Genomic DNA, 27,906 nt, shown 5'->3' on the forward strand with positions numbered 1-27,906 from the left:
TACATTTGCTCAACAACAGATTTATAAAACATTTAATTTACATTTTTAAATTACTTTTCAGAACGAGTAAAACAGCAGACATGAAGAGCTGAGAGCGTCAGTTATGCATCAATCTTGAGATCTCTTGACAGAGCCAACCACATTCAGGGATATCAATGCTCTTCTCGCACAGACATCTCCAAAGTCATCAGAGGTATTTGAAAAGAGGCTGGGTTCCGTACTTGAACAGTGTAAGTGAAACTGGTACTGCAGCAGGTTTTGGGGGCAAATTAGAATGATGCGGCATGTCCTTCCCACTCAAAAATGTAAGTCTCTTTCAAGTCACTAGAGGTTTGGAGGATAGTGACCTGAACTTGACACAGAGTCCTTGAAGGCGGTAGACTCTAAAGACTGAGTTTGTATACAAGTAAGGCATTGTGTGGGTTCATTGACCAAAGAGGAGAGTGAGAAATTGCTCTGATCTTACTGGGTTTTAAAGAACTAGAGTAAACAAAGCTAGACTAAACAATCATTTTGTAAGAGACATAACAGTTACAACAAATACCAACAAAACTAAAGTGGTTTATATTTTTACGAAAGCTTTTCTTTTAAAATACCTTAAAGATAACCTCAAATATAATGTAGGAAAAACTACAAAGACAACAAAACCAATTAAATGCGGACACTTTTATCAACAAGTAAATAACAGGTTGTGTTTGTGCACAGGCTAAATCTTTTACATACAGTCACTGTTGACTAGACAAAGTACGGTAAAAAGCAAAGATCAAACACATGTATAAAAGAAATAGTTAAATGAAAATGTTGTAATTTCCTCACCTTGTTATTGAAACCTGTATAGAAGTCATCTAGCAAAATGTGTGAGCAGCTCTTTTTCATACAATTAGATATTTTCAGTAAAAAGCCATACATTTCAAGTCTCTGCCTTAAAGCTATAATATGGCTTCAAAAGACTTGAAGTAAAGAGCACAGGTTGTATGGTCTGCATTTATTCTACTTAACTTCTCCTTTGGTGGTCCACATATAAGTGTTAGAAAATGAGGGAAATTAAATACAGATTTATCATTTATAGGCCAACAATCTTTAAAAAAAAAAAAGAAATCAAGTATAATACAAATATATCCATGAAAATGTGTGGCATTAGATCATGGGCAACAAAATTTGAAATGGCTGGCTGTAGTTCTGTCATTTTATGGAGATTATATCTGTGTTGATCACAAACCAGTTCTCTCCTCTGGATAAGGACCATAAAATTAAATATTGTCCACATTACATATTGCAACATTGACAACAAATATGGTATTTAAAAAAAGAAGGGAAGAAAGGAAAAAACAGTGAAAGAGGTCAGATTCTTGTCTTTAAAACATGGTGGCTATGTACTCATTTTTGCAAGTGAATTTTATTTCCACCATGCACACTGTATTTCCACCATGGGCATTGTTTTATCAAGCCAATATACAACCATGAAATTCAGAGGATGACCATTAACATCGCCATGTACAATTTCCACGGTTTCACTCAATATTCAAAGACGAAAAGTAGTCAGTGCAGTTTTGTACAACATAAGTTTTATAAGCTTCTGAGGCAAATGTTACACCTTCATGCCTAGACTATTCCCAAGATAGCATTTTGATTATGTGAAGGTGTTCATCCACACTTCTACTGAAGGTGTAATCAGAAAGTTGGTGTTTTTTTAATCCTTGGGGTGTGCAAAAGAAATTCTCAATTGCACCTATGGATTGCTAACACCTGCGCACACCCCCCTTCATCTCGAGAAGGACTCTTGTCATCCTAACCTGGCAAACTAACCTACTTGTGAATCTGGAAAGTGTGCGCTGTTTTAGTGGATGACTCTTGAGCTGAAATATACACAAATGTATACATCTCCCAACTGCTGTCTTCAGAGCCTGCAGTCTGATAGGGAGCAGAGGTTGTCCAAGGTTTGGGTCACTGGATAAAGCCTTACGCTGCCACCTCAGCACATGGAGATGGTCACATTGATACCCAGGTTGCCATTGTCTGCAAACAGGTGGGCAATAGAGGTATCAAACACAAGACAGTCACTGTTCATGATGGCTGCTGCTACGCCATCGTGGATCGAGCGCGGCGTGGCCTCCCACGTGAGTCGCCTACGGTTGCCGTTCAACTCGAGGCGGTAGGCAAAGTTCTCAGCTTGCTTTCGCGTGCCAATGAGCAGCACGATGGCAAAGAATTGCTGGTGTCCCTCATATTTCTCCTGCTTCTCTAGAACCAGCATGAAGTGGTGGCCGAAACATGACTGCATCATGACCCAGTCCACAGCCCCCGGTAGATTAATATCCGTGGCAAGAAAGACTATGTCCTCACCCTGTAAGGTGGTAATGGATTTGTGGGCATGCATGAGATGTGGCATGACGGCCTCCAGGGAGCCGTGCCATTTACAGGAAGCCCCGGGGCATGGGCAGGTGTAGGGGCGGAACTCACAGACTTCTTCATGCTCCGGCTTCTCGCTGTGGTGAAGGGACAGCAGACATCCAGCTGAGGCATACTGTGGAAAAATACAGAAATGAGACTTGCATGAGCACCGGCACAAAAAACATTTGAAGAGATAGGCCTTCTTAATGACTGACTGAGAGAGAGTGAAGAGTTCGGATCAAGAGCGCCCGTAAGTAATGGAAAAACACTGCAAGAGTAACTGATGATGAAGGACAAAGACTAGAGTAGCAGGAAAGGTGAGTGGGAGGCTGAAAAATGGTGTGAGAATAAAGGGGAAAAAAATGGAAAACTAGGATAAGGGGATTTCAGGAGGACAGGTCAAGGACACAGGAGACAGGGAATTATATATAGGTAAAGCGAAGAGGGAACTAGGCCATATGTCGAGATAAGTCAGTATCATTTGAAGCGAATCCATAAATTGCGTAGAGTAATTTACGTTTGTCCGTGTGTATCTGCTATAGAAGTGACGCTGCTGCTAATCATGTGTCAAGCTGTGACAGTCCTCTCATTTTTTATGCACATGTCCATGCAGTTTGGAAAAATAAGTGGGACGGATCGTGTTGCTTCAAGGTGAATAGAACAGCAAGGCTCTCTCTTTGATTATCTCAGGAAGGGAATATAAATGAAGGTCAAATATGAATGTTACCCCAATCTGCTCACTTTGCTGGAAATGTGCACACTGCATGATTTTCTTTGCTCACTCTAAACCAACATTTATCTCTCTGACTGGCCTACAGGATTGGACTTGCAACAATAAAAGGTCCAACAATAACTTGATAAATGCCTTTCCCAGAGAATTTCATTAGCTTAGCAGAGCTGTATTAAAAATAAGGTATTCAGCTCAAAATATAGGTAAAGATTTAGAATTCAACCGAGAAACGTCATACCATAGACAAAGCAACAAAGAAAGAAAATCCTTGCATGAATGGGAAAATGAATTAGAGATTATTTTCCCCATTTAAAATCATTAAATAAAGCATTATCTGACTCTTTCTTATGAAGGTTCCAGAAAATCTATGTAAACTTCATTAATTAGAGTAAATCACTACACCACAGGACAATCCCTTTCTATCAGGTTCAGGTTAGAGCAAAGCTGGAGGTGTGGGCGTTCAGCCCACTCAGCGCCAGCCACCAAGCCCCCACCCGCCCCCCACCAAACTGTGTGCTTCAATATCTGCCAAATTAATTATTAATCTGGGTGGTAAGGCATTGGCTGCCTAACAAAAATCAATGAGTGACAACCGTTATCCAGTGGTCCAGAAGACCCTAGAGGCCATAACTGCCTTAAAACACTGACATTTATCGTTAAAAGCTGTTAAGAAGCAGCTGGGGAGAAAGAATCATTATATCGCCTTCACGTTACACTGGGTTTTCCAAAATGTCTTTTTATTAGGACCTGGCCTATGTTCAAATACCCTCAAATTCATTACGCTAATCCTTCCTCATTTTCCAGCCTTTCTTTTACGAATCAAACAATCTGACTTCTGGAGGTGTGGAAGGTCTTTTTGCATCCCATCTATTCCCTCCCATTCAGACAGTTATCCGCTTATCCAACTTTTAATTAGAGAATGACAGGATTTTGAGCAATAATCCTAAGGCCGTGCGGTGGAGATAAAGCCTCTGTCTGAAGTCTGTTGGAGCTGAGGGTATAGGCGTAGTAAGAAGGAATAGTATCAAATGTCTGTTTAGGGTACACTGTTTAGTGTGTGATTTTATGCGCATGTGTGCATTTAGTCATTACTATACTTGATTCCAGCAGTGAACCCTGTATATCACTTACCTTACATTGATTAGTCCCTAGAGTGAACTAATTATCTGTGCGTTTCAACAATGCATCGGAACATTGAGTCAGTGACTGTAGCGATACGCCCACAATTTTTAAATAAAATGAGTAGAGGACCAACATACCAATACATCTGCCACTGGCTATAAATTTAATTCACTTTAATTAAAACTTCAAATCTATCACCAGCGTACATTGCTCCAAAGACCTGATGAAATAATAAGTGAAGTGCTCTCTTTCTAGTACACCCTTGACACTGTGCCAAGCTAGCCCTGTGGAGACCCTGTACTGGGGAGCTTGGCTACTGAATTATTTACACATTTCAGCATTTTGCAAATTATATCTCGCCACTTTAGCCAAGAGGTGAAGTCATTGGATATGCTCATTTTGATGAATGACAATTAATTTTGACAGTTTATTAATTATTTTTTTATGCTTTGAAATGGAAATGTGTTTTAAACTTAAGAATGTAAAACAAATTAATGTTGCATAAACCAGAACACGAAAAGGGCACATAAGAGTCACAGTCTTCAGATGTCCTTTGGTGGTTTTGACTTACCCTAAGCTACAATAATTAATTTTCAAAACATATTAGCAGCAAAGAGCTTATTTTTTTCTAAACACATCATCTGGGCCTGGATATTTCTCAAAGCACAATAAGAAAATCCTAGACCTTGGAGAGAAAAAAACCTTAACTAATCCTTAAAAGTAAAAGTTTTTTTTTGTTGCATTTTTGCATCTTAAGGCCAAACAGACTTAATACAATTTAATGAAAGTATGCAAGCATTATGCTTAACTTTACAACAAGCTGCCAGAGAAACACAGTGTGCTAGATGTACAGTTCATTTCAAGGGTACCTTTGGTTTTACCAAATGACTGATGCCTCTGCCAACAATGTTGACAGTTGGGACGTGCTGGGTAGCCTCATTTCAAGAAACTATTGATGATACCTATACACCTATTCAGAGCAATGAATGAGAGGCAGGCTTATCTCTTCTCCATTAACAAAGCAGGAGGACCTTGAGTTGCCATCACCAACATGACAGATAAAAAGGATGGCGTCTCGTGCTCACATCCCCAGAGACAGAACCCAGGACAGATGAGATGGCATCATTACCATCTCTTTCCCCTTCTCCCTCAAAGACAGGGTGAGTGCATATGAAATGGCAAGAGAAAGCGCTCTTGAGACCAAGTGAGGCCACCAGCATCTTGGTCCCCTCTTATGAGACACCATGTCTGCACATGACCTCACCACTGCTGGGAAGCGGCTGGGCTCGGGTCATAATTAGACTCAAATCTGTGGGGGCCTTACGAAAGGCCCGTGCATCAGGCACCAAGAAATCTGATTTCTCCTGATCAGTGGCAAGCCATCGCACCCACTTCAACCACTGCAATGGAAGCCTAGACACTCGCTTTCCCACTCTGGAATCAATAGTAATTTAGTTAAAAGTTTCAAAGCTGAAATCAGCCCAGTGAAGGCCAGAGTAATTAGGTTAGAGGGGGGAGGGGAGCCCTTGCTTGCCATCATCTCGCTCTCGCTCAGTTCTTCAATTACATTTAATGTTTTTTTACACAGCAATTACTGTAATGTGTTTGTATATACATAGTATAATTGACATTGAGATGAAAAAAAAGCATCTGAGACTTCTGTACAGTAGAGCCAAAAAAATAAAATAATACAATTTCGAGAATAAAAAGTAAGTGTTTGGGAATAATTAATTTCATAATATGCCTTTTACAAAAATCAAGTCATAAACCATATCCTTTTACTAATTAAGAAGTCGTGAAACTGCTGGTTTGGGGTAAAGTGCGGATTGGAAACAATACTAATTTACGTGGATACTCCTTAAGACTGTCATTCTTTTGTGTGCATTTTATGAAGGCGTGAAACAAAGCTTTATTTGGAAGCCTACTTACGTGCTAGTCAAGCTGGGGCTTTTTGTGATATCGCGCTGCCAGCGTGAACAGAAATGATCCATCACATCGCGTGAGTAACGCATTTAAAATCTCTTTTTAAAATAAGGTCTATCACAGCATGTAAGTACCGCATTAATCTATTTTGTGCTGTCTCATGCTTGAATGGCTTAAAACACTTTGACATTTAAACTGATAAGGCTTAAAACATATGAGAATTATAAACTGAGGAAGAAGCACTGGTCTGATTTTTCATATAGGTGATTAGTTAAACACTACGTCCTGTTAACAGCAGCGAAGCTAATTATATTCGCAGGTGAACACAAAATATGATACATACAACTGGTGAACCAGTCAATGTAATGTCTTAATGGTCTGATGTAACAATAAAATGCGGCATGAATGATTTTGTATGAAGCGTTGTTTGTTACATAATATTGCACTTTGCATTATGAAAACAATGTTTGGGATACCACGATCAAAACTTGAATATTCATCCAAATAATGGTGAAAAACAAATTATTTGTTTGTTAAAATAACATGCGTGTTCAAAATAGGGCTGGGCGATATATTGCACACGATGATCACGCACATCTCGTCAGTAAAGTCGGTTTCGTGATTGGTTCAGTGATCATCGAATGCGATATATCGCCCAGCCCTAGACCAAAATATAAAGAAATGCTTATATTACTTCACTGGACAACGGAGCGAACCAACTCTGTGATGTCACATGCTGTGGTACTGCAAGATGGCGGTGCCGTTGCTCCAAAAGCTATCACAAAACATTTTTTCTTTAAAATGGTTACATTAATCATGTTTTTTTTTTTTATCAAAGTGGAAATCACTTAATAATGTTAACTTAACTGACTGCTTTACTTCCAGTTTAAAACTGCATTATATTACCATTATACTTTTATGAGAGCATTCGTAAAAGCATGATTATTCCTGTAAGCATCACAAAAATATTCCCAATAGGTGGCACAACTTCATTACCTATTTCCGTAATGCTCAGATTTTCCAGAAATTGTATTACATTTAACCCCTACCCCCACCAGTAAATGCATGCTTTCCAGCCAGTTGACATATGCAAGTAAAATTAGTGTAGGGAAAAAATATAGTATGTTCCTGAATCAAACAGCTAATGAACAAGTACTATAATTTATGATATCTAAACAAAAACTATAAATTTACTGAAAATGGAACTATGATCTTCAACACTCACCTTGCTTCCTGGAAGTGGCTTGGTATGACAAACCGGTCGATTTGTGCCTGTGACACAAACACCTCGTTGTCGTGGCCAACCGAGTAGGCACCGCAACTGGGACAAATCCCTCAGGAGTGGGAAACAGGAGGCCGGGCACAACATCACTTCAAAACACAACCCTACAATAACTCTTCAGTCAAAATGTTCGGAGACCGTTTGCCTTCTCGGACAAAATTATACTAACCTAATTCTAGCTTGAGCGTCCAAAATCAAACCCAAAGTAATGCTACAAAAACAAACAAGAAAACTGTTTGGGATCTCTCCATTGACTAGTAGAGAATGTCTTAAGGATCAGTGTGTACCACAAAGAAATTTACTTCAAATTTTTGAGGAATGAACTTACTGACCTCCCAAGAGTCAAGGAGCCAAACTGAACACTCTGTACTCTTTCACTCGAGCGAAAACAACATTCCCATGAGTGCAAGTGTGCACAGCAGCGCTGAGCAATTACACTGAATGCCTCCGTTTACCTCTGATTCTGACAAGGATTCTTTTCTTATGACCTGAAGGACACAGCCGGGATAAACCACGTTTTACATCTGCTGCCAAAACACAAGCCTCGTGGACCCGTTAAAACGATGCAGCCTCCTCGTATGCAGGCAGACACATGCACGCAACAACAGTAAAACCAAACAAACGATCTATTGATTCAAAACATACACCACGGACTGCACTGTCCCCTAAAGGACCAGAAAGAGACCCTCGCTGTGATTCACTAGCAGTACAGAAACTGTCATTGTTTAAAAACCTCAATCCCAATTTAAATTCTGTTCTCATTCCATGCAGATTCAAACTAATTATTTCCCCTTAGTTCCCAATTAAGGATTTCCAGCAAACGTCAGTCAAATCGGTGAAGACAGATTATTTATTCTAGAAAGCGCTCAGAATAAGCCACAAAAACATCTACAAACCACGGCATCCAGGTAAAATTGATCAGCCTCAATAAAGAGCTTCTAAACACAGTCAGCGATCGCAGGTGAGATGTTGTAGCCCCTGGGAAAGCATCAGCTTCGTCCCATATTGTGCAAGATCCTACAAATACAGCTTGTCAAGTGACTGGGATTCCTGCGAAACAGTCTTTTCTCCTTCCTTTCTTTCTCCCTCTCTCTCCTCTGTTGTTGCTGCGCTCCGGAGGGTGACAACTCAGCAGAGCTGCGGACGCGGAAAAACATTCTGGACTGCAGCACGCTTGCACACGACGGGAGGGGGTGGGAGGAGGTGTGTGTGTGTGTGTGTGTGTGTGTAAGTGTGTGAGAATGGAGGGGGGTTTTCACCTCCTCATTCCTCCGCTCATGGTTTTTCTCTCTCTTGTGCCTGTAGCACAGCCATTTGGGGACTTCAAGCAGAATGTAATCTACAGGTCTTTCATGTTAGATTTGGGCTCATTTATTCCCCTGCGGCACTTTGAAGGGCATATGAACATACACTATTCATACACACTCGTGACTGTGTAAAGCCATAAAAAGATGATTATGAATGCATTATGAATATCTAAATCGTCTGTGCTCTGTAGGAATCGGAGATATAGTAAAAAATTAAAGATATCTCCATATATTTTTGAAAGATGTCTGTAATGTTTACCTAAAATCTTCAATGTCACATTACCCTTGAGCGGCTGTTTACACAACAACGTTTTCAGCCAAAAACGGGAAACTTTGTGGTCGTTTTGCCTGTTCATTTACACGACAACGGCATTTTGGGGACTGAAAACGCCAACGTTATCATTTCCGTGTAAACACCCAATACGGGGATCTTTGAAAACAGTGACATCATGCACATGCATAGTTCGTGTTAGGTATGTAGACATGGGCAGTAGATGTCAATTTTAAAGACAAGCGCGAACAAACATACACAACGATGGTGGAGTACTGTTGTTGCTGCTCAAGGGTTTGCTAATGCTTCTTCAGCAAAGTGTGGATTTACTTCACTGATATTACAACAATCAGAAGAGATGCATCATATACACAATTACACATGGTAACAGCACCAACTACTGGCCTGGCATATGTAATACAGCATTTTTGTCCATTTTCGCAGACGCATGTAAACGCGAAGCGCTTTGAAAATGTTGTTGTGTATAGATGAAACTTTTGGGGAAAACTTCTCTCGTTGTCATGTAAATGTAGCCTTTTTTTTGTGCTCAAGAAGCATTTCTTCTTATTATCAATGTTTATGATAGGTTGAAAATTGTAACCAATGCAAAAACCTTTGTATTTAGAGCATTTTCATGCAACAGGAGTGGACTAAAATGTAATTGACTGCTGTAATTGACACTTTTCAGGATTAGCTGATTGTGATTGCTGAAAATGTAGATTCAAAATGCTTAATTTCTAAAATCTAATTTAGGTTTTTCCACATTATTATACTGAACTACTGATTAAGTGTGTGTGTGTGTGTGTTTTAATGCTATAATTATTTTTCTGCCGAGGTCTTAATAATGCATATACAAAACCAGCCTACTTTGATCATCTTGTAAAGTTGGCATTAAAAAAATAAAATAATAATAATATCTATATGCATACAATTTATCTTATTGTGAATAATACATCCAAGCATACAGTATGTTTCTTCAGTTTAATATGGCGACTTGTGTATATAAATTCATTGCCCAGCACTAATCCTGAATATTTCATAAGAGTTGGTCTTTTTGCATGTAAATAACCACACCAGGCATTAGATTTTCTTTACTGAAGCACAGCTGGCTTGCTGACTGATTTCTCCTCATAGCTCCAGCATTACATTTTTTTTTCCCCATTGTCCATTTCCCTTTCATCGTCTCTTCCTTTCTCTGCCCTCCTGCAATAGTGTTTCAGATGAACTCTGATGGATTCACACATCTGTGTGGCTGGAAGACCGTAGATCTAGCCGTCACGACCACATGTTTTATTTACATTCAAGCACAGGGAGAAAGACAATCTGTCTCACTGTATTCTACTCATCTTTAGCCTATTTCACTCTCTGGGTGAGTGCCCTCTCTCTCACACACACACACACACACTCACACAAGCCTCTTGGCTTCCCTGCAGTTGAAAGCCTGCCTATTTTTAGCCTGACGATGACTGGCAGCACAATCAGGATGGTACAAATAGAGGGGTGCATGAGATGGAGTCTGACACTTGCATTCTCATTTCATTACAATGACATGCATGAGCATTAAGGAGTGGGTGGATTGAACAACACAGCAATATGAGTAATTTCATATCACATTAACATGATCACGGCAAAGTTCTTTTTGCAAGAAAATTCACAACCTAAAACGCATTAGGCCTACAGAATAAATAAGCCTGTAGTAATATTTTTTGATAATTAACTAAATACCTAAATTATTTTATGGATTAAAAAACAAACATACAATTAATTAGGGATTATTCATTATGAATGCACCGATATTTAAATTCTGTCTAATATGATAAATGTTATGGATAATAACTGTTAAATATTGTAATGGCTGATGTTTAAATTCTATACTATTTTGTAAATTAAAATTCAAAATATAAAAATACAAGTGTATTTAGAAAACACTATAATAATTAGAGTAAGAGTTTTTTGGAAGTGGTGGGAGGGGGTGCTAAAGATTAAATTTAACAGTGTAAAACATTTCAATTTTTTAAACATCAACAGTATGTGCGCATACAAGGCAAAGGTGAAAATTAGGGAAATGAGTATTCACAATTCAATAAATTTAATAAAAGAATTGGGAGATAGCCGATATGGTCAAATTATATTGCAGAATACAATTTTTGCTTGGTGTTGTGAGATTTAATATTATGCTGAGAACATATCGCACCAGACAGCAGGACTGGATATTTGTTGACATTCCTACTGACACATGTTACACACTGTCATACCACCGAGCCGTAATGAGAATATGGGCATAAACACACACACACACACACAGGGGATGAGCTGAATAAGGTGTACTGTATCTCTTTAGCTAAGGAGCCTGTGCGTTTCCATATGGAGCCCATGATGAGATATGAAAGATATGCTTGAGACGGATGGAGACAGAGAGAGCTAGACTTGCCTTGGGTTCTCAAAACCAGGCAATTCAATTAAGCAGTGGTGCTCGTGGATTTATGGGGCATGAGAGATTGACCCATGATTGCCGTTTAAATTTAATGTTCACTGAGCAGGGTCAAAGACAGATCGTATTGATACCACTTCACCACAACAACATGAGGCCTTCTATTTTATAGGAGAAGGTAACGTGTTTTCACAGTAATGCAATATCAACAATTCCAGGAATTGAAAGGTATCTCACCTATACAATATAGCTTGAATAAACCGCTCTCTGTTAAACACCTTTTGAAAAACATTTTATTTTCTCTTTGGCTCCAGCTGGCACAAGCTTATCTACTAGCTTTCAAATGCAAATAGTGAAATTGAAGAAATATCACATAAGTGCTGATATTTAGTATAACAACATGTTTGCTAGTTGAATGCTTTCTACAAAAAAAAAATAATAATTCGCCATTAAGTGACATTTTATGGTCTGGTAATTTGTTTGTGTTAGGAGAAAAATGTTACATTTAGGGAAAAAATTGTTAGCTTGAGTGAAATGTAAGTCACTTTGGATAAATGCGTCTGCTAAATGCATAAATGTAATAATAAAAAATAAAATAAAATAAAAAATAAATATTATATATATACATACATATATATACATATATGTATATATATATATATATATATATACATATATATATATACATACATACATACATACATACATACATACATACATACATACATACATACATACATACATATATATATACACACACACACACACACACACATGTTGCTGTTAGGGTTAGTTACATTTGTTAATGATGATGATAACAATAATATAAGTCAATGGGGTGGTGCCCTTTCAAAAGGTACATCTCTGTACTACATTTACCCCTAAAAGCTGCATATTAATACGTGATGGTATTTTGGTATTTATTATTAGTACCTATCAGGTACTTTCCAAGTGACACCTTTTGTACATGTATTTCCTAAGAGTGTCCAACAACGGAATTCCTAAATTAAACTATAATTATAATAAATATTAGCACTGGTCCATCCCAGTTGGACTGAAAATAACTGCAGTTTAGCAAAGATGTTAGCACAGGGTTGTGCATGTTTAAAATTCCAAACCTATCCAGAGTGATGGGCTAGACCGCAGTCTTATCACTTGCCTTCCAACAGGCACCGATTTATGCCAAAGCCATACCAGAAGAGCTCAACAGTGAAGACCACCTGTCAATCAATCAACTGTAGACCCCAACACAGAGCGCTCAAAGAGCCAAGCGAAACAGTGACAGGATGAGATTGGCAGCCTGCCAGTGTGTGCACACTCCAAAATCACTCCCATTTCTCTTTCCTGCACGTGCTGCACATGCGAACGCTAGAGAGAACAGCAGCTCTTACGCAGACATAAGCAGAATGTAAAGAGCTGGGAAATGTGGAAATTTTAGGGTCGACAGAGTGTGAAATGTAAATGATGGTGAGACTATGAAAGGAAGGAAGAGAGAGAATAAATTATAAGCGGGACGTTTTCCCTTCCCAGATTGGAAGAAGCAGTTAACATGGATACTTCCATGTGGAAATGTCTGGCATTATACAAATTTATATTCTGCCACAAGTCATTTAGTCTAAACACTATTCATTATGCCGACTCGCATGGCATTCACGCCTGGCTATAATATAAACCACTGATGTGTTATCTCAGTGCAATAAAACATCCATCCATATGGGAACTAAAGGCCATGTAAAACTGAAGTGATGCATCGACATTTCATATCTGACCTGCATCCTGTTCCTATTTTGTGTCTCCTGTTCCACCTCTACTACCTACCTACAAACCAAAAAACAAATAAAAAACAAAAAAAATCCGAAAAACAAAAAGTACCAACTGAGTATGATGTGAAAGAGCAATAGGTTTTCATATTCTTTTCCAAATGTTTTCATCCTTTGCCTGACCAAAAATTACACATCATGACTGGAAACACAAATCTAGCCTGAAATTCTGTCTAGTGGCATATCCTACCATCAATATCTTCTATTCCTCAAATCCTAAATGGGTAGAACAAGGTTCAATTGCAATTTCATTTAATTTGAGTCCCATTGTATGACACATTGCTGTGTCCCCTTGAGTTTAGCCTCCTGGGAGTCATTCAGTGCAGGCACAATAGTCCAAGCTGCCCGTCTCTGCTCCAAATGGCCCCTGATTAAAAGGCTCCGTTAAGTGAATGAACAGAGCAGCTGGATGGGGACAGGCACAGGCTGTAGAAGAAGGCCTACAAAAAGAAGATGATTGAAATAGAGACAAGTGAGCTATCCCATTAATCTTGCCTGACTTTCTTTTACCATATTCAAATAGAGGAACTGAATCTGGGAGGGGAATATATTAAGCCATTTATCTTTCAAAGAGGATTGGTGGCCCTCACTTAGCTTATTTAACCCATCCATGGATTTAAGGTAAGAGCTTGCTAGTTTAATGGGATGAAGAAAGGTCACCCAGTAAGGGATTGATTACGGCTGGCTAAAGAGCTCATTGACTGCACTATAATGGACATTAAACAAAGCTTAGTGGATGAGGGCCGTAGGTTAAACTACATAAAATCCAGCAAAACATTTTAAATGCATATTTAACTGCTTTACTTCCCATACGGAATCTTGAAAGTTACTTTATTTTTCTATTTTGCAATTTCCATTGATCACAATGTTTAACTTTGTTAAAGAGAGACTTCAATCAAAAAAAAATTCTACCGTTTTTTTACCCACTGTAATAATGTTCCAAACCCATGACTGATTTACTTCAGCTGAACACAAAGCACATTATGAAAAATGTTTCATTCATTCTTGTTCATTCAATAAATGTCAATGGGTCTCAAAACGGCATTGGTCTCCATTGACTTTAATTGTACTGGAGGAATAAACAAACAAAAACAAAAAATCTAAGATTTTTCTAAATGGCTTCTTTTGTGTTCCACAGATGAAAGTATGTCATGCAGGTTTGGAACAACATAACTTTCCTTCATCAAAATGCTCGACTGATTGTATTGTTTGCAGTGTATTTTAAAGTGACGGTCACACTAGACTTTAAACATGCAAAAAAAATTCCGGACATCGCTGTGAATATGGGTGGGAGCAGGATATAATATCAGGCACCAAGGTTTCCCCTCAGTTATCACAACATGGATTCACAGTTGCGAACCATGCAGCTTCTTTTTTTAATTACATTTTTTTTTATAATCTTTAAAGATATATTTTATAAAATAGGATGCTGTGCAACGGCTAAAATTAACGCTTCCTCCATTTTTGAATTTCTGTACAGATAGGTCATGCAGTGACATTTAGATCTCCTACTGGTCTCACGTCTTCACCTGATGCGAATTCACAGGTCAGAGTTCACCAAACTTAAACTTTGGAAATGCTAAATATTTTGAATGAGTTTGCGTTTCCAGTCTGACGCAATCGCATGCGTATGAATGGAAGTCAACAGAATGAAAAGTGCAGTGTGACCAAGTATTTTTAGTAAAACCTGTACATGGAGTTAATATTATTATATAAAATAAAAGGCCACTTAAGTGTACTTGGAATTTTAAAGGTGCTTTAAAAAAAGGATGCATTTTGTAATGGAAAGTTAAGTTTTACATTTGAAAGTACATTTTATGCATACATCTATCATTACTTGATTACAATTTTATGTGCAGTGTTAATATTCCATATAAAGTCAACATTTTTAAATGTACTAAATTGCAACCTCATCATTGCACGTGTAATTACAAATATATTTAAATACATGACATACAATTTTCAGTAGAAATTACATTAAAGTATATTTGTTTATCTTATGCTTGTGTACATTCAGCAGTACACTTTAACCATATTTCAAAGACAACAGAAACAATTAGGTAGTGTTGTCAAAAGACCCGGTACTTCGGTTCCAAGTCGAAAAAAAAAAAAAAAAAAAGTCAAGGTATCAGGGTTTCTTTAAGTACCGGTGGTACAGAGTACCGCGAAACAGAAAACGCGGACGTAATCTCAAAACCCAGTATTGAAAATGAAACTTACATTTTAATATGGACAGTCACAGAATTTGTCAAAGTTAGCATAAATTAATCAAATCAAATCTCCATATGGACCAGTATCTGTAAATGTTAAGCTGCAAAAGTTGGTTGAAATATGAATCCTGCATGTTCTGCGCATCTCTGTGTGAATGAATGAATGGCAGAGACGTGCAAGTTGGTTTACTACATAGACTGAAGCATGTGACGCTTGCAGTAATTTCAGCATCTGCCATCTCAGTGAGGACATAAATACATAAACAACATCACCAGAATTGTCACTTCACAAGCATTTTACCATTTCATTTGAGTAAACCCAGTATCAATTTAAAGGTATTCACGTCAATCCATCAAAATAAAAGTTCATTTTTAGATAAAGGGCATTGTGCTAGAAATATTACTATTATTAAGTAGAATGTATGTGATACTGCTACTACTGTTGAAAAAAAATTATAAACTTTATTTTTTAAATAAATAAAAATCACACTATTTCTTCCATGTTTTACTTTTAATAGCAAATCCCCTTTATTTACCAAAAAATTTAATTTGTTTAAATTTCATTAAAAGACAAAATTAAATTTGGGTGAAACTTGTTTACTGTTTTTCATAATTATATTACTTGTAGAAAAACTTTAAACAGAATTTTAAATAAGTAAAGAATGGCATAGTTTTATTTTTAGTGCTAAAAAGTTATGTTTTTTTTTTAATTAGCATATTTTTGTTTTGTGCTTTGGTACCGAAATTGGTACCGGGAAGCGTGGATTTTCACTGGTATCGTTACCGAATACTGAAATTTTGATACCGTGACAACACTACAATTAGGTAATTAGGTAGGTAAATTAGGTAAATTGTTTTTGATTAATTGTAAATAAATTAAGTTTCTGAAAGCATTAGAGTCATTCTATCCTTTAAAGGCATATTAGCTTGTTAACTGTCACTGACATTTTTGAACAGACTTGAAAGTGCATGATCCAAACCTACATTTTTATAATTCATGACTGAAAACATTTTGTAACATGATTTTGATGTACCATTTTCATGGTAATTCAAAGGATGAATTTGGAGATCTTAAAGGTACCATGTGCAAAAATTGAGGTAAAAATATCCATAACATGACCTACACGCATCAAAAGAATGAGAAGAAATAAGGGCGATGATGTCATTAAAAATGTCGCAACGCGCAACATAACCACCAGCCAACCTGCAATACACGAATAACTCGCACGTCTTGTGGGCGTGGCTGAACCTGATGTCAATCATGTGGAAAGTACAGCACAGTACTTCATTTCAGTTCAGGGAAGAGAGAGAAATTATGGCTCAAGCCCTTGGCAAGAGACCACCACCCGCTACAGGGAAACAACCGCGCTCGGAATCACAAATCAAATCCGATAAGAAAAGGAGCCGAACCAGAGTAAACATCGGCACTGCTTTTAATCGCTGGAGACAAATGATGGACTTGAAAGAAATGAGGTTCGACTCTGAACTTGCAACATTTCTTTTCGATTGGTAAGTTAGATGCTGTTAGTATTTCGCTAGTAGTTTGTTTTATATGTTTGTGTATTTTTTTTAGGGAAGTTATAACATAGAAATGTATCGAAGGCTGTTCAAAACGTGCTAATGTTAGCGATGGCTAACCGTAGCTGCGTTTGATAATTAGCTAGCTATAACTTAACGTTACCCATTTTATTATATCATAACTAACCTGCTCTGTCTAGTCTGTTGGTCTCCGTGTCCTGTTTGATTCGTGGTTTTTCTGTGCGTGAAAAAATTGTTGTGTGGCGTGAAAGCGTGTGAAAAGAGTCAATTGCGTGTGTCTCACGGTGAATGCTTGAGAGTTGGCACATTAGCTCCCAAGCAGAATAAAGGACAGGTTGATTTTTGCTGTGTAGCGTTTGTATTAATCTATGATGTGTCCCTGTTTGCGTACAAGGACATAAAAAATAAATTAAAAGTGATACGTGGACCGAGGTGTCTGAGATTGTTCATTTTAAGTAAAGGATCATAATATTTCATCCAAAACAATATTTAATGAGGTTAACTTATAACTCCTTGTGGTTAGTCTGCACCAGATCAACAAGCTTGTTTGCTTTGCGGCCGCTTTAAATACAAAATTAAATACAAAATAAGCATTCGATCTACGTTAGAGCGTCTGAGCGCTCACAAATCTTTCTGCAGCATCGTAAGCAGAGCGGCAAGAGCGATTTTTGACGCTCTAGACGCCGGCGGTGTGAACGCACAGTTAGGCTTCGGCTATGGCTGTAGTGTTGTTGTTAAAGTAGGGGCGGAGCATAGAGACTATGCCATTTCTCGTTTGTTACTCTAGAGTAAACCAATTCATTTTATTTAGGCATATTGCCCCCATCTGGTATGGAATGTGGAGTATGACTTGATTTTTTTTGCCAAACATTACAGATGGCACCTTTAAGTGACATACAATTTCTGATGATTTCTAAAGTGTGATAGAGAAAAGGGCAACAAAGACGACATTTTCTTTTTTAAAAAAGGTCAAAACTTTTGTTATGATGTAGGTTTTTGAGGTACACTCTTGCCATAAATTAATTATTACATTTCCTACATTTTTTTTTACAAAAAAGATTGGTAAAATATCAATTTAGGAGTCTCAGACCTTTCCAACGATATATAGTTTGTCATGATTAGATTAGGATTTAATTGTAATATAGTGAAGTAAACGTAGGTGTCCCACCGAGGGAACGGGTGACAGTTAACAGGTTAATTACCATAAGAAGTATTCCTTTAAAAAGTATGCTAGAGTTTGCTTCTTCGAAGATGTGTCACAAAGAGTTCAATTAACCTTTTAACGTTTACATTATTCATTGCTTTTTCTGTGGATCGTCCAGATTCTATGATGGGCCATTTTCCTTGTGGCCAGTGAGCCATGATCAGTGGAGAGCCACTAGAAGGTTGCAGCCCTCGGGCAGAATGGTAAGCGAGGCAGATGTCGCATCATTAAACAGGCCAGGCAGGGAGGGTGAGCAGAATGTGGTCAAGGATCGCTGCGTCCATCATTAACACGCAGGAGAAGTGAAGAGTGACGCATCAGTGTGCCCACGAGGCAGATACAAAATGCTGCTGACATGGCACAAGAGGTCAATACTGTTTTCCACAGGTCCTCACAATTTACAGTTAGAGAGCAGGAGGAAGAAGCTGCTTGGGTGCACTGCATTCCAGCATCAGATAATGCAATTTGAAGATGGAACCAGGGATGATATTGCTCAACACGTGATGAAAATCAATTCCGTTCATATATTCAAGAGCTGCAGGAAATGTAACTACTGTGCTTACTGGAATGTGCTATTACTCTAGGCTTCCCTAATGAAGTGCAGGAGTTAAATGCCTGAAACTGCGACCATATACACACACACACACACACACACACATATATTATAACAAAAAAAAGAATCATGTTACAACAACACGCACTAGCTATGATGGCCTCCACACTTATTTAAGCGGATTCGGCAAGACGGAACCAATAAAAGTAATAATATTATTCTAATTCACCCATATAGTTGCATATTTGTCCCACAGAAATGCACATTACATAATAAAGCTTTGTCATTTAGTGTGAGGTTCAGATAAAATGTTCTAATATATTTATATAAAAAAAAATATAAATAAAAAATAGAGCGAACTAAATTGAAACAAAAAGGCCAATAAAAGGGCCTAAACACTGACCTTGTTGCTAGTTGTAAGGTAAACAAACTTAAATGCTCAAGGCTTAATATGACAGCAATAAAAAAGGCTACGGAATTATCTATAACAGTGTGTGTGTGTGTGTGTGTGTGTGTGTGTGTTTTTGTGACATATCAGGACTCAACTCTGTATAATGACATGGGTATGACACAGGTATAACAAGGAGAGGGTGACTTAGTTATGAGGATATAACCCATGTGCCCATTTTTCAAAATGCTTATAAATCATACAGAATAAGTTTTTATAGAGAAAGTAAAAATGCACAAAGGTTCCTGTGAGGGTTAGGGGTAGGGTTGGTTAAGGGCCATAGAATATACAGTTTGTACAGTATAAAAACCCATTACGCCTATGGGATGTCCCCACTTTTCACAAAAAACAAACGTGTGTGTGTGCGCACGCAAGCACATATACACACAAGTTGCAATTACAGTTGTTACTCTATAATGTGACCTATAGACAAAACAATTGAGAGGTCGTATGCTCTTCAGTGGTGCAAAGAGGAGTGTATGCATTCAACTGATTCCAAAATGACAAGTGACAGTGCGAAGAAAATATTCACTGAATCAGCAAGAAGCAGCAGTGAGAATTAGTACTAGTTTGCTCATTACCATGCATTCTTTAAATAAAGCTAAAAGAGCTAACTTTGCATTCTTTCTGCCCTTTCCATAAAATATAGCTGACTGTGGTACTTTTTGTCTGAAATAGAAATGCATATCATAAATGTTTTATGTATGCAAATATTCAATTATAGTGCGCCAAACATTTCCAAAAAAAAAAAAAAAAATGTAAAAATTAATAAATGTATATATACAGTGCCACTTGACTAATGCTCCAGAAGGAAACACGATGCATTAAGAGCCGGGGGTGAAAACTTTTTGAATTTGAAGATCAAGGTAAATTGTTCTTAATTTGTTTTCCAGGAAATGTGCAAGTATCTTCTGTTGCTTCCAAAGGGCAGTACTGAATGGAAAAAATAATACATTTCTACAAAATAAGAACAATTTGGACATCTTCATCCTGTTCGGCTATTAATGCATTGTATTTCCTTCTGAAACACCAGTGAATGTTTGAACCTTTTTTTAATAGTTGTGTTCGAGTCCCTCATTTGTACCCACTGTGAAAAGATGGATCTCAAAATCATACAGTCACTGCTGGAAAAGGTACAAATATGCAAAAGATGCTGGAAAACAGAAGATTTCGCAGGACATGGAGGATTTTTCTGAAGAACAGAGCTCGGTTTAATTGTTCAGAACAAACAAGAGACTCATGAACAAATCACAAACAAAAACAAAATATTGTGGATCATCCAGGTAACCACAAAGGTCACAAACTTTTGAATAGGATTAATTTTAATAATTTCAGCTTGTTTTCTTTGTCTTGTGGACTAAACATCTTTAATGCAAAATATCTTACTCAGGACAGTACCAATAAAAAAATAACGTGTTTCGTATGATCTCTTATTCTGTTAAAATTAAATGTTGTCATGAAATCAAGAGTCATGTTTATTACACAAATTACAGTATATTGGTTATTTTAAATGCTAGCCTTTTATTTCCAACATGCTCATTTTTCAGGCAACTATGTTGTTGAACTATCTCTCCAGCGATAACAAAATATTCCTGATATCACTGAGCCCAGCATTGCTCACTTTTATAATCTCTGCAGGTGTGAACTTCCTGTGCAGAAGAAAGCGGTATTATGCGGAATGACATGTTGACAAACAACAATTGCCCTTTATCGACCACATGGATCCTTGAAGTATAAAGACGGCCACATCCTACATTACTTCTGCTGAATGTACAGATGCCATTAAAAGTGCTCTGCATTAACCTTCTCGCTTCACTTCAGTCATCCTTTCTGCCTTTGGCCTCCAGAGATATTCAAAGTCACTCTTTCATTTCTGTCATTCTTTGCCCTGTGAAGTTCATGTCAATGTGCTGACCATATCCTTTCTCAAAACTACCTGCAAACACACACATGCAGTTTGTGTGTATGCAGCTGCAGAGGGGCGAGCGAGTCACCCTGTGAGCAACTCATCTGTGAAATTAATTAAGGGCTGCTCACATTCATTCCTCCAGTGATATGATGAAGGGGCAGCAGCTATTACAGGAGGGGGAGGAAACGCTGTACACTAAAATGGTCTTCTGATCCACCTCTTAGCACATCTCATGTATGAAAACTGCAGATTTCCCAGTAATCCTTTTTATTTCTTTACTTAATTGACACTGAGTGCCTTGTGCATGTGTGTGTAGATTTGTATAATAACATATGTGACATATGTGTTTATACATGCATGGTCTATTAACAGCAAAACACTTGGGTTATTTTTTTCTATAACAGAGGAACAAAGTATAAGAGAGAGTTATAATATATATATATATATATATATATATATATATATATATATATATATATATATATATATATTACAATATATGTACACAGTATATAACAAAATGCACAGCAATACATTATGCATGGTACCGTGGAACATATTTACATGGCACGAGATACAACCGGTATTACATTCCAAAAAAATTACAAAAATTTAATTTAAATTAAAAATCAAATGATATTAAATGAGATTCACAACATTTCTGAAGCCTAAAATAATTTAACAATAAACAACTCATAATATTTAAATCATTTACTCAATTTCAATTAATTTTTTTAATAAATTAAAATAGCGCTGTCAAACGATTAAATCGCATCCGAAATGTTTTTACATTATATGTACACATATATATTTGTACTGTGTATATTTGTGTATTTATAAACACACACACATACAGTATATATTTAAAAATAAATGTAAATAATTGTATATATAAACAAAATTTTTCTTAAATATATACATGCATGTGTTTGTGTGCATATAACACAATATACACAAATATATTATGTAAACAAAAATGTTTATCTTGGATGTGATTAAATCACAAGTAATTGTTTGCCAGCACTAATTAAAATACTTGGAGCATGTTAATAAATATCTTTAATCTAAAAACAATGACAAAGATCATTATATATATTGACTTTTTCAATAAACATTTAATAATATATATCAATATTTTCCCAAGTTCAATTTTTGTAAATAATTTATATAAATAATACCCAAATATTGGTTAATATTTATAAATAAATCAATAAATAAAAATAAATAAATGATTAACATTTAAATATATAAAAAAAAGACCAATTCCAAATTTTGCTCAATCTTTTATACATTTGTTCAGCCTAAATGGAAACTTATTGGATGATGCCCAAAATAACAAAATGACTAACGTCATCCTGTCTGATAGATTTTCAATAACTATGGTAAATCATGTATGGCACAATTAATCTACAAGAATATAAGCTAATAAAATCACAAACACAAGGGTTTTCAAAGGCAGCAAAGCTTTGTGTTGTGTATACAGATGCTTGGAGAGGCATTACACTCAGTGCTGCAATCAATGTGATGCATGCGCAGTAGCCAGATGTCACCAGTGTCCGCCACACTGGGGTGCTCTCCTCTTTAAACAGGGTATGATGGGGATCACAACAAACCTCTAATTCGCTGTTGACCCGCCTCTATTCATAGAGACAGCAGCTTGTGTCTTAAACCCACAGAACAGGCTGAAAATAGACTCACACAGCAAAATAAATGCCCAAGCCTGAGGGGACTAAGTGTATCCATGTCTAATCTGGTTACGTATGCCAGCCGGACACAGCCACCCTCTGCCAGAGCCTGGCGTGTGAGAAAAGCAGCTCAGTGACAGCTCTGAGGAACTGCTCCCTTCCTGCCAGACTCTCTGGGCCGTTCTCCAAACAGACATCCTACATGAGGTGTGCTACGAAGGCATCTGAGGAGACACTACGGCTGATATCCAAGTCTTCCATTTCCTTTGAAACCAAATAAATCATTCTTAGGAATGTGAAAAAAGCATATCCTCTTTCTGTTGTATGATAACAGGAGGGAATAGTGGGTTTAAGAATGAATCAGAAAAGTTCCAGTCATCTGGTACAGCATGAAGACAAAAAGAAAGTGCAGTCCCTCATGTGTCAAGGTCAAAGAAAGAAAGAAAACATCAGAAATATCTGAAACCTGTCCTTCTTTAATTATAAAGGTTAGTACAGGTTGTAAAATGTCATGTGGTGCAAATTAGAGGACGGCACGGGAGTGGGTTTTCAAACCTCTCCCATCCCACTCCCCAAATAAATTCCTGTCCCATCCCAATCACACGAAATAACTGGGGGAAAATCCCATCCCATCCCAATCCCAGAAGAACGACTCCCATTCCCTCCCACTGCCGTTTGTTTTTGTTTGGCCAGAATTTGTCCGTTACAGTAAAAATACAGTACAGATCACAACATGCCTACCTTAGTAGAATAAAAATCCAAAATGTAGTTTTTTTTTGTAATTTTATTGAACTGAAAGCCAGCTTAAACAATGAACAGTGTGCACTACACACACATTCAATTTAAAGTAAATCATCCATGCAAACACACACGTTTTCTATTTGAATTGGTTCATTTGAAAGCAGACATTTCTTCAAAGTTTCTTACTCAAGTTCAGAGACCGAGACAGCAGAAAGCCAATTATTTATTTTACAGAAGCACAACGATTTGATGTTATTCTGCGTGCACACAAATAAACGGAGATTCTTTACAGATTCAAAAGATGTTTTAATCTTATCTGTATGACCAAGGATTGTCCTGCAGTGAGCGTGCTGCTGTTCAGCTTCCACGCAGACACTTGAACAATGAACATTTCTCTAGGTTAACATTAGATTGAGCGGCCATGGAAAATTGCTACTACATAGGTGTGTTTGGATGTCCTGCCCGATGTAGTATATTACCACAGAGACCAGCCGTTAAAGATCTGTCCGTCACGGACTGCGTACGTCATTCACTTAACCAGCCACACCAAAGCAAACGGGAGGGGAGCATAAAGAGAAAAGGCAACTAGAATGGAGTTCAAAATTAAAATACTGTTTATTCATATAAAAGGTATATTTGTGTATAAAGCTGGGTATCGATTCCTGGTTGCTTCCACTCCCACTGACATTTCACTGGATGCTGACTTCCCAATCACGTTGTTAATATTTATGTTGTTTCAAGGTCAGCCTCTAGTGCAAATCCACAACAACGTTAACATATTTATGAATTAATAGCTGAATCAATTAATAATAAAAGAAATACCTTTAAAATACTGATTAAGATGTGTACTCAAGGTGTAAGAAGGTTGGTTAGTACTTTTAACTGGATGGTTACACCACATGACCTTTTTAGAGAAGGCTACCAAAGCCATGACATTGAGCATTTGGACAAAGTGCCAAGCTATTCACGAACACCCATTAATGTCACTCTAGGTCTTTGATAATAAGACATACAGTATCTTAAGGACAACGGTCACAGATACACCACATTACGTAACCTTTGATCACATAAAAGAAATTCACACGCTTTGCTGATGAAAGCATCATGAGATCGGTTTAATTTCTTTTTGGTTTACGGATGTAAAATAAAATAAAAGGATGTGTGAAAACAAAGTTATTTTAGATTATATTTTCATAAAACATTAAGTCCAACACTTTTATTTTCATTTAGAATAACGTCAACATGCACCATAAACCAGTAAAAAAATCATAATAAAATCAGTAAATATTACATATTCAAAGTAGTGCTGACAAAATTAGCATGTTAAAGGCCCATTCACACCAAGCACGATAACTATAAAGATAACGATAAAGATATATAGTTCTAAAAATAGTTTTCAATATTAAAGAATAGCGGAGTCCACACCACAACTATAACGATAAAGGCACAAAGAAACGATACCATTGGAATCACCTTCAGAACTATTTTTTTTTCCTGATGAACGATAAAAACATTGCCAACCAATCAGAATCAATCCTGCTGTAATGGGCTTGAGAATTTAAAGCAGCAGACGCGCATCTGCTTAGAATAGACAGACAATATCGTTCGCTGGTGTGGACGCTAATATTGTTTTTTTTTTATAGCTTTTTCTTTTTCGTCCACACAAGGAAAGTTTATGGTCACCAAAATTTTTTGGTTACCAACATTCTTCAAAAATATCTTGTGTGTTCCACATAAAAAATAAATAAATCATGTAGTCCTAACTCTTAAGTCATAACTTAAGAAAATATCTTAAATGAGCAAATTAAGAAATTTGTGTAATACTGTAACTTTCAAACCACAGTGCCCTCCCAGTATAAAACCATAATATATTGAACCCAAGCATCCAAGTGACTCTTTAATTCTAAGGGTTTAGAAAGAAAATAGTAATAAAATAAACGGTCATAAATGTATAAAAATTTAGTCCCAGAAAAACTGACTGTAATTGGTATAATTAAAATAAAAGTAGTATGATACGATGCCTTTAAAAAACAAAGTTTCTGTCAAATGTTGAGTGCAGCCCATGGCACAGTCCCAAAATGATTGTTTTCACATCATCCTACCACAAAAAAAAAAAAAAAAAACTGAGGTCCCATATACTTTAATGCTGTTAGTACAGTGCATCGAATAACTAGCTGACAAAGCCTTTTGCTGAAACAACAGTGGATCCAGCTTTACTTTAACTACAAACGTTGAGGGCTACTTTCCTTTGCTGATGGCTGTTATCACTCTAGAAATTGCACTACATCACACACCAGATGCCATGTCCTGATTACAGCCACTGTAAAGAAGGAAACATTACCCCAGGGAACAAGAGTAATGATCAACTCTCACAGGCCAGTGATAACAGAGAATACCACTTTAATGTGCAGATGACGCAAAGATATTAGCAAAAATGTCTGAAAATGTTTGAGATTTCGTTTGATTCGTTCGGACAGTTCACTCATGCACTGAATTGTTTGTAGTGATTTCTCACACTGAAATAGTAACAGGATACTTCATGAGACGCAACACCAAGAGCACTGGATTAGATTTTATATAGACCTTTGCCAGGTTAGACAGCAAATTAAATTTAACGCAGATGAAAACAAAGCTCTGAAGGATAGACTTACAGTTTTAACATTGATATGCACTGTACATACTATTCCCTGTAGTAAAAGACAATGCACAGACTTATATATATATATATATATATTTTTTTTTTTTTTTTTTTATGATACGCGTTAGGGATGCACGATATTGGATTTTGGCCGATATTCTATATGCCGATATTTTCAAAATAATTTTGGCCGATGCCGATACCGATATATATAAACATTTTCGCCTGATATATTTAAACTTTAATTTTACTGAAGAGAAATCCATGTATCTCTTCTGTACTGATTCTACCATAAATGTATAATCAGCCTTAGGACATAAGGAGATGCTTTTTTGATGGGGTGCCTGTGAAATTATGCCCCTATCTTTACGCTGAAATGTACCATTTCTTCAATGGGAATTACAAAAACAACAACTGTTTCCAAACAGGTTTCCCAAAGCACTCCTTACCTGCCATTGGTTTGACAAACTAATAACCCCGCCCCCCAAACCACTACATTGGTTGAGACAATTAACGCCGATACGCTGGCAATGATCGGGACATTTTTTCCTAGGAATGAATAAATATTACGGTGTGATAGAGGAAAGTGTTTCTACACTTCAGCTGGATGTTTTACTGGAAACATAAAAGAAGGTGGCTTAAAATACATAAAAGAAGAAGAAGTGCTGAATCTAGGCTTGATGCAAAATACACCTGTGGCATCTGAGCGGTGTCTAAACTCATGACTGCCTGTGTGCCGTCATACAGTACTGAATGAAACAATATTGCAGGCAACTTTGGATTGGTTATGACGGCAGCGAATGCATTTCACCCGGGCTACGGGGTTGTTCTTACCTTACACGGAAACGGCAGAGTAGATGCAACTTTTTCCATTGCCAAGTTCCTTATGCTCGGCGTGAGAGGGCCGCGACAAGTCGGACAACAGCTGAGCTTTTGCCGACACTGGTTACACACCAGATGCCCAGCCTGACACTGCAAGATCGGGGGCAGCACGTAGTCGAAACACACCGGGCACTCAAACAGCGCTGTCAGTTCGGCTGACTGTCCTGGTAGGACAGCGGTTGGAAGGGCTACAGCGGCCGCGGACACCGTACAAGTGCCCGCGACAGAGCCTGATACCCCAGCGGCGGCGGCGGCGGTTGTTCCTCCAGAACCTCCATGCTTACTTCCTCCTGCTTTACAAGCTCCGAGTCCTCCGGCCGCACCACCCGCAGAGGACGGACGGCTCATGGTGAGGAGTGTAGATCTGTTACGGTGTAAAACCAAGACGAGTTCAAGCCCGAGAGCCCCACCATATAGACCCGACTGAAGACAGACTCGGTTCCGAACACCCTCCAGTCCCCCGCGGGCGCGGATACAACATGGCCGCCATAGTTTGAGAGCGAGTAACGAGTCTATTGGATAAAGAAGCTTTGATTGACACTCTCCTCAGCCAATCACAGAGCCGTGCTGAACGTTGGAACATGTAGTAATTACGTGTGGCTGTAGTGAAGTAAATAGCAAACATTTGCACTGTGTCCCTTCAACAAGACCAAAGATATTTCACCGTTCTATGAAATCATAGGAGTCTGTTGCAGTTTTTATTTTATTTTTATTTATTTATTTTTACTAAACAGAATGAGTTATGTGGGTTAGGTCTAAATAAAGTTTTTACAGGGCTATTAAGTGGAACAAGACATAAAAGTTATGAATGAATAACATT

General features: G+C 37.5%; 1 protein-coding gene across 1 annotated transcript; it reads right to left on the reverse strand.

Moving 5' to 3' along the window:
• Positions 1-27,645, reverse strand: LOC113038347 (E3 ubiquitin-protein ligase Siah2-like). Its single transcript, XM_026195673.1, has 2 exons — positions 27,039-27,645; positions 1-2,524 (listed from the first exon to the last, which is right to left on the reverse strand). Exons 1-2 carry the CDS (start codon positions 27,432-27,434, stop codon positions 1,973-1,975), a joined length of 948 nt encoding a protein of 315 aa, XP_026051458.1. The 5' UTR covers positions 27,435-27,645; the 3' UTR covers positions 1-1,972.
• Between the last annotated feature and the right edge of the window lie 261 nt (positions 27,646-27,906).

This window comes from Carassius auratus, chromosome 21 (assembly GCF_003368295.1).
Source record: "Carassius auratus strain Wakin chromosome 21, ASM336829v1, whole genome shotgun sequence".
NCBI classification, from domain to species: Eukaryota; Metazoa; Chordata; class Actinopteri; order Cypriniformes; family Cyprinidae; genus Carassius; species Carassius auratus.